At 44.8% G+C, this 8,522-nt stretch overlaps 1 protein-coding gene across 1 annotated transcript in view; it reads left to right on the top strand.

Moving 5' to 3' along the window:
• Positions 1 to 7,924, top strand: part of haspin (histone H3 associated protein kinase) — a 56,288-nt gene extending 48,364 nt beyond the window's left edge. Inside the window, 4 exon segments of the mRNA XM_056280509.1 lie at positions 3,015 to 3,103; positions 3,209 to 3,351; positions 6,521 to 6,623; positions 6,724 to 7,924. Coding sequence (XP_056136484.1) covers positions 3,015 to 3,103; positions 3,209 to 3,351; positions 6,521 to 6,623; positions 6,724 to 6,934 — 546 coding nt within the window. The 3' untranslated portion in view covers positions 6,935 to 7,924.
• The last annotated feature ends 598 nt before the right edge of the window (positions 7,925 to 8,522 follow it).

Genomic DNA, 8,522 nt, shown 5'->3' on the forward strand with positions numbered 1-8,522 from the left:
TGACTCCAGTAAGTAAGATTATATAACCGATTTGCGTGATGGCAAAAACTATGAAAATAAGGCCCAGGTTGTAAAAAAATAAAATGAAATTAGTTGGGCTGGACCCAAATATTCGGCTATCTGGATATTCATTTGTTGGGTAGGTATTCAGTTTTCAATTTTGGGATTCGGATATTCGTGTTTTTTTGTTTTTTGTTTTTTGGTGCTAAATGTAGGCTATCAGTAAAGATGAACTGCAAAAATACATTTCGCTGGCACATTCTTGTACTATATTTATACTTTTTGATTGCACTGTTAAAATGTGGAAATATGTACCGTCTCAGCTTGGGTGCGGGACATCCTTCTCACAGCAGTGACATCCCGCTTCAGTTCACCTTGGCTGTTAAAGGGAAGACACAATGCTGAAGACCTCAGCTGTGCTGCTGTTGTTATATTACAGTTCGTTCATTTATTTTTCGTTCTTTACTGTGTCGGTAATTAGTACTACAACTACTTTCAGCTGCTCCCATTAGGGGTTGCCACAGCGGATCGTCCGTTCCCCTCTCTTCCTGTCCTCTGCATCTTCCTCTGTCACGCCAGCCACGTGCATGTCCTCCCTCACCACATCCATAAACCTCTTCTTTGGCCTTCTTCTTTTTCTCTTCCCTGGCAGCTCCATATTCAGCATCCTTCTCCCAATATACCCAGCATCTCTCCTCAGCAAATGTCCAAACCATCTCAGTCTTGTCTCTCTTGCGTTGTCTCCAAACCGTTCAACTTTAGCTGTGCCTCTAATATACTCAATCCTAATCCTGTCCTTCTTCATCACTCCCAGTGAAAATCTTAGCATCTTCAACTCTGCCACCTCCAGCTCTGCCTCCTGTCTTTTTGTCAATGCCACTGTCTCCAAACCATACAACATAGCTGGTCTTACTACCATCTTGTAAACCTTCCCTTTAACTCTTGCTGGTACCCACCTGTTGTAAATCACTCCTGACACTCTTCTCCACCCATTCCACCCTGCCTGCACTCTCTTCTTCACCTCTCTTCTGTACTCCCAGTTACTTCAAAGAGTTGACCCCAAGTATTCCCCCGTCATTTTTCTCCCCAATTGTACCTGGCCAGTCACCCCACTCTCTGAGCCATCCTGGTTGCTGCTCCACCCCCTCTGCTGATCTGGGGAGGGCTGCAGACTACCACATGCCTCCTCTGATACATGTGGAGTCACCAGCCTCTTCTTTTCACCTGACAGTGAGGAGTGTCACCAGGGGGACGTAGCGCGTGGGAGGATCACGTGAACCTCCACACTCTTACCCTTCTTTCTCCCCTTTCTCCTCTGGACATGCCTCCCCCATCTCCTTCTTCTTCACCCAATAGTAGCATAGTTTCCACCGGCACCCTGCTGGCCAACAGTACCAGTGGTGGTCGTTGGTAACCCAGGCTTTGACCAATCCGGTATGGAAATCGGATTTATGATCTGCATATTTTATTTGGCAAAGGTTTTACGCCAGATGCCCTTCCTGATGCAACCCTTCCTATTTATCCAGGCTTGGGACCAGCACTAAGAATGCATTGGCTTGTGCATCCTCAGTGGCTGTGTTGGTAATTGGTAAAAATAATAATTGTATTTTTGCGTGATTTGTGATTTCTTTGCCAGAAAAATATTGGAGTATTACACTGTTAAGCCTACTGTTATGGCTGTCTCATTAAAAGTATTTTTGTTATGCTGTCTGGGTGGCATGGTGGTCTATTCCATTGCCTACCAACACGGGGATCCCTGATTCGAATCCCCGTGTTACCTCAGGCTTGGTCGGGCATCCCTACAGACACAATTGCCATGTCTGTGGGTGGGAAGCTGGATGTGGGTATGTGTCCTAGTTGCTGCACTAGCGCCTCCTCTGGTTAGTCGGGACGCTTGTTCAGTGGGGAGGGGGAACTGGGGGAATAGCGTGATCCTCCTATGCGCTACATCTGCCTGACAAAACTCCTCACTGTCAGGTGAAAAGAAGCAGCTGGCGACTCCACATGTATTGGAGGAAGCATGTGGTAGTCTGCAACGACCGGGACGGCTCGGAAGAATGGGGTAGTTGGCCAAGTACAATTGGAGAGAAAAGGGGGGGAGCCTTCAAAAAAAAATTTTTTTCATTAGGTTGTTTTGTTGGGTTCAGGTTGTAAAACGTTATGGACTTAGGCTATTAGGTGACTGAAATCTGGAATTGGAGTTGGTCCCTGCACACTGTGCTGCGTCTGCCCACTGTTCCTAGTGTATAGGAAGGGTTAAATGCAGTGACAAAATTCTCGAGTACTGAGAAATGACAATAAAGAAATTATAAATAAATATGAATCTTATAAATATAAATCTCAAATTTGTTGGAGCTAGTATGCTGTTTCTGCGCTTCTGTTTCAATGCGCTTTTTCGGCTGTTGTCTCGGATTTGGAATCTTTTATTATGAGCGTTTATATAGATCTATAATTTATCCATGACAAGAAAAAAATGTCACAAGCTTTTGTTATGTCACAGGAAGTGCATAGATAGGACCTCATTCAACCAAATCCCTCGGGATTACAGACATGCATCAAATACACCAAACCTCCTGGAAAATGTATTTTATTAACAAATAATTCAAACAACAATACTGTAGGACAACAGAATCCTAACAATTAATGCCTTTAATACAAATCGAAAGACATGATGTACCACTATGCTGTCCATCGCAGCTGAGAACGGAGAAATGTCTGGCTGAGTCCAGCCTGAGTCATGCACCCCCGCCGCCACTGAAGCACCGAACATTAGCTGTTGATTACTTGCAAAGCTCCGGAACCCAAAGAATGGCATTCGGGACAGCCTTAGAAATTAGCTTTAAGTTAAGGATAAAGAGAGTTTGGTGGCACTCTATGATATCAATTTGTACATATTGCTCTACAGTAAAGGGTATGCAAATTATGAGTTTAGTATTTAAAACAGGTCTTGAGATATTTGTCTGGGATGTGAAACTACAATGATATAAAATGAATTTATTTCTTATTTCATCAAGCTGGCGTCTTTTTCGGTGGCAAAGAGCATTCTCCACCAGGTTACTGCTGCACTGGCTGTGGCTGAACAGGAGTTCAACTTTGAACACAGGTTGTGCACACATACACACAAACTCCAGGCTTCATGATTGTGCATTGTGGTCTGTTTATGGTGATGTGTTGTATATTATATATTGTTCTACATTGTTCTGTATAGAGATCTCCACTGGGGCAACGTGCTGGTCAAAGCAACAACCAAGAAGAAGGAGAGTTACCTCCTCAATGGAGTGACCCACTCTCTAGACACCAGAGGGGTGTTTGTCAGCATCATTGACTACTCTCTCTCCAGACTGGAAATTGGTCAGTAAATTCTCCATATTTAAAACTCTCTCTTGCTTCCTATCATATCTCCAATAGATCAACTCTAGCACAAAGTACTTGTTCTTCTATAGCTAACCAATCAGGACTTTATATTTTATCAGCTGCAGTCCATGCGGCTGAGCCTTGGAGAACATTTTAATGTTAAAGCTGCATTAAGCAATATTTTTGATTATTAATAATGAGTCAAATGACGCCGTAATGTGTTGAAAAGGATCACTTGTACTGCCAATGACATTGAGAATCAATACCATGCAGACAATCTTTGCCGTTTCTTTCAGTACGTTGTTTACATTATTCAGCCCGAAAATGACACATCTATTTTTATTTTTTTACTACTTTATTAATCCCTGTGGGGCAATTCTTTCTCTGCATTTAACCCATCCTAGCTGTGTAGCTAGGAGCAGTGGGCAGCCGCCTGCAGCACCCTCGCCATGGATAAGATGCTTATGCAACTTAACACTAGAACAACCAAGACGGTCATTATGACCATTTTGGATTTTCAAAATTTTATAACTTGTGGGAAAAAAAAGATACAGACCTGCCACCCCCTGAATGCTCCAAAAATCACATATATTTGCATTAAAGTGAATTTTAGCTCGATTGCACAAAAAGTTATGATAAGATCTACCTAAAACGACCATGACCAGTCAAAATGACCACACGTAATTTGCACGTGATAATGCGCGTCATGTCACTATTTGTAACGTGTGTTGGTCGCATCGTTTCCTTCGCGAAGTTCATTGCTCTGTCCTAGAAACACACTAGCATTTTCCAGTGCAGAGTAATAGTCTAAACGTGGTTATTGATTATTGCCAACATGTTTGGTTACAGACACCGTTTCAGACGCACCATGACTACCACTGAGGTGTTGCAGTATTTACAGGCATTGGACAGTGGCAATTGTAAATTGTTTGAAAAATAGTATTTAAGTTCTTAAAATGTTAATTTTGGCGTCAGTCATTTCTTAACAGACACTAACATATGCAATGCATTAATATCTCAATTGGGTATCTATCTTGGGAGAATATAGAGTTTAAAAATCATACTGCCCATGATCATTCTAGTATTTGTTAAATTCCAGTCGTTGTTGTTTGGGACTGTTTAAATGGATATTTTCTGTTCTTTTTTCACATTTCACATTTTGTAGGCCTTGTTATGTTTGTTAGATTAGCAATATGTGTTTTCCGTTGTGTTTTTCAGGTAATATTTTCACTTTTTCAATTTTGCTATTCATGTTCGACCGGAAGGTGTGCGCCAATTATCGGGGCATCACATTGCTCAACCTCCCTGGAAAAGTATACTCTAGGGTGCTGGAAAGGAGGCTCCGACCGATTGTCGAACCTCGGATCCAGGAGGAACAATACAGATTCTGTCCGAGCCATGGAACAATGGACCAACTCTTTACCCTTGCGGAAGTGCTGAGGGTGGCATGGGAGTTTGACCAGCTAGTCTACATGTGTTTTGTGGACTTGGAGAAGGCTTACGACCGTGTACCCGAGGCACTCTGTGGGCGGTACTGCGGGAGTACGGGGTACCGGGGCAGTTGCTACAAGCCATCCGGTCCTTATATAACCAAAGTGAGAGCTGTGGCCGCATTCTCGGCACAAAGTCAAACACGTTTTAGGTGGGTGTCAAACTCGGCCAAGGTTGTCCCTTGTCTCCAATTCTGTTTGTGATATTCATGAACAGGATCTCAAGGCGCAGCCAAGGTGAGGAGTGTGTCCATTTTGGGAACCTCAGAATTGCATCTCTGCTCTTCGCAGATGATGTGGTTTTGTTGGCTTCATCAGAACGCAACCTCCAGTGCCCACTGGGGCGGTTTGCAGCTGAATGTGAAATGGCCAGGATGAGAGCCAGCACCTCCAAGTCTGAGGCCATGGTTCTCTATTGCAAAATGGTGGATTGCTCCCTCCAGGTTGGGGATGAGTTGTTACCTCAAGTGAAGGAGTTCAAGTGTCTCAGGGTCTTGTTCACAAGTGAGAGTAGGATGGAGCGGGAGATTGACAGGCGGATTGGTGCAGCATCAGCAGGTATGCAGATGTTGTACCGGACCATTGTGGTGAAGAGGGAGCTGAGGCGGACGGCAAAGCTCTCAATTTACCAGTCAATCTTCGTTCCAATCCTCACCTATGGTCATGAGCTTTGGGTCGTGACTGAAAGGGTGAGATCGCGGATACAAGCGGCTGAAATGAGTTTCCTCCGTAGGGTGTCTGGGCTCAGCCTTAGAGATAGGGTGAGGAGCTCAGACATCTGGAGAGAGCTTGGAGTAGAGCCGCTGCTTCTTTGCGTCAAAAGGAGGCAGTTGAGGTGGTTCGGGCATCTGATTAGGATGCCTCCTCAGCGCCTTCCTTTGGAGGTTTACCAGGCACGTCCAACTGGGAGGAGACCCCGGGGTAGACCCAGAACTCGCTGGAGAGACTACATGTCCAATCTGGCCTGGGAACGCCTTGAGATCCCCCAGGGGGAGCTGGAGGGCGTTGCTGGAGAGAGTGATGTCTGGAGTGCCCTACTTAGCTTGCTGCCACCACGACCTGACCCCAGAGAAGCGGCTGATGATGAATGATGAATGAAGTTCGACGATGTCTCCCTGAAGTTTAAATTGTTCAAAAATAGTATTATAGTTGTTCAAATGTTAATGTTGGTGTCAGTCGTTTCCTAACAGATGTGCTAACATATGCAATGCATTAATATCCCAATGGGGTATTTATCACAGGCAATCACAGAATCTTGACAGAATATAGAGTTTAAAAACCAGCAGTCCTTTTGATCGCCCCTGGTCGTTTTAGGTAGGAATGAAATCCCGGTCATTCTAGTGTTAAAAGTTGAGAAGGCTTCCTCTTCTCTGCGAGTTTTGTCCTTAACTGTGTTCTCTATTTATGAGTTACACAGGCTGTTTATCCACAGTTTTATAGTGGGGGAGAGGTGGATCTTCAGGTTGAATAATGTAAACAATGAGCTGAAAGTGAAGAGAAAAAGCCTGTCTCTGATTAAGGAAACATGTCGTCTGTGCAGTGTCGATTCTCAGCGAAATCGGCAGTACATGCTATCCTTTCACATTACAGGGAGTAATTTGATTCACTGATGTCAACTTTAATAAAAGCTGCGTAATGCGGCTTTTAATATAAATCATATGTACACCCCTGTGCAGATGGCCTGACAGTGTCATGTGATATCTCTGAGGATGAGGAGCTATTCATGGGCCAGGGAGACTATCAGTTTGATATCTACAGACTGATGAGACATGAGAACAGGTCAGTATGTGTTTTCATTTGCAGTAAATTATGTTGCATTAATATCCTTCTCTCCATGCCACATGCCACAATCCGTTGTCTTTTTTCCTCCCCAACATAGAAACAACTGGATTGCCTACCATCCCCACTCCAATGTGCTGTGGCTCCACTACCTATGTTCTAAGCTCCTCTTAATGAAATACCGTAGAAACAGAGCGAGAGCTGAGAAGGACACAAAAGCAGAGCTCACCCATTTCCATGCTAACTTGCTTCAGTACCGCTCCGCCACCGAGGTGCTGCAGAACTGCCCGCTGTTTCAATTCAACAATTAGGTGTGAACCAATTCCACACCCAAGGGCATCCGGCTGTTGTAGCGGTCTAGTCCGTTGCCAACCAACACGGGGATCACTGGGTCGAATCCCCATATTACCTCCGGCTTGGTTGGGCGTCCCTACAGACACAATCGGCCGTGTCCGCGGGTGGGAAGCGGGATGTGGGTATGTGTCCTGGTTGCTGCACTAGCTCCTCCTCTGGTCGGTTGAGGCGCCTGTTCCGGGAGAGGGGGAACTGTGGGGAATAGCGTGATCCTCCCACATGTTACGTTCCCCTGGTAAAACTCCTCACTGTCAGGTGAAAAGAAGCAGCCGGCAACTCCACATGTATCGGAAGGGGCATATGGTAGTCTGCAGCCCTCCCCGGCTCGGCAGAGGGGGTGGAGCAGCCACCGGGACGGCTAGGAAGAATGGGGTAATTGGCAAAGTACAACTAGGGAGAAAGTGGGGGGGGGGGGTCCAAAAAATTTTTTTTCCCAACACCCAGAGGGTGGTGGGTGGAGCCTGCAGTGATGTGGAGCAGACATTTATCCAGGTCAACAGGTACTCAAAGAGGGACCAATGCCTTGACGTCATTAAAGTCACTGGAACTGAGCACACAATGTTTTGTTTTGTTTTGTTTTTTATTTTCCCCCCCTTTTTCACCCAAATTGAACCTGACCCCCCCAACGACAGGATGTTGTGTTGCTGTAAAGCCCCTTGAGGCAAATTTGTAGTTCGTGATATTGGGCTATACAAATAAAATTGACTTGACTCTTGTTTTAAGCAATTTTAGACCAATTTCAAATCTGCCTTTTTTATCTAAACTCTTAGAAAAGTCTGTTGCTCTTCAACTAATCACACATATGAATAGTAGTATTTTCGAGCAATTTCAATCAGGATTCTGTACCCACCACAGCTCAGAAACGGCTTTCATTAAAGTTTCCAATCAGTGACTTATTGCTTACCACTGACTGGTGCTTGCTCAATTTTAATTCTGCTTGACCTAAGATCTGCTTTTGATACATAATATTGGATAATGTTCCTCAATAAATAAATGACCAAGTGTGATATTTTTGCCCCATTTGTTTAATTGGGTTCTGTTTATCTACTTTTAGGACTTATGTGAAAATGTGATCATGTTTTAGGTCATATTTATGCAGAAATATAGAAAATTCTATAGGGTTCACAAACTTTCAAGCACCACTCTATTTGACAGATGTTTTTCTTTTATAACGGGAGAATTCTCCTCACCCTAACCCCCCCCACACACACACATGTGGTGTCCCCCAGGGGTCAATTCTTGGTCCGTTATTATTTTCCATTTTGTTTTTTGTTTTTTTATTCACCCCCCCCCCTTTTCTCTACTCCATTGTATCCGGCTAATCACCCCACTCTTCCGAGCCATCCCTGTCTATGCTCCACCTCCTCTGCCGATCCAGGGAGGGCTGCAGACTACCACATGCCTCCTCTGATACATGTGGAGTCACCAGCCATTTCTTTTCACCTGACGGAGGAGTTTCGCCAGGGGGACGTAGCGTGGGAGGAACATGCTATTCCCCCCAGTCCCCCCCAAACAGGTGCCCCGACCGACCAGAGCAGGCGTTAG

Source organism: Lampris incognitus, chromosome 5, assembly GCF_029633865.1.
Source record: "Lampris incognitus isolate fLamInc1 chromosome 5, fLamInc1.hap2, whole genome shotgun sequence".
In the NCBI taxonomy this organism is placed as follows: Eukaryota; Metazoa; Chordata; class Actinopteri; order Lampriformes; family Lampridae; genus Lampris; species Lampris incognitus.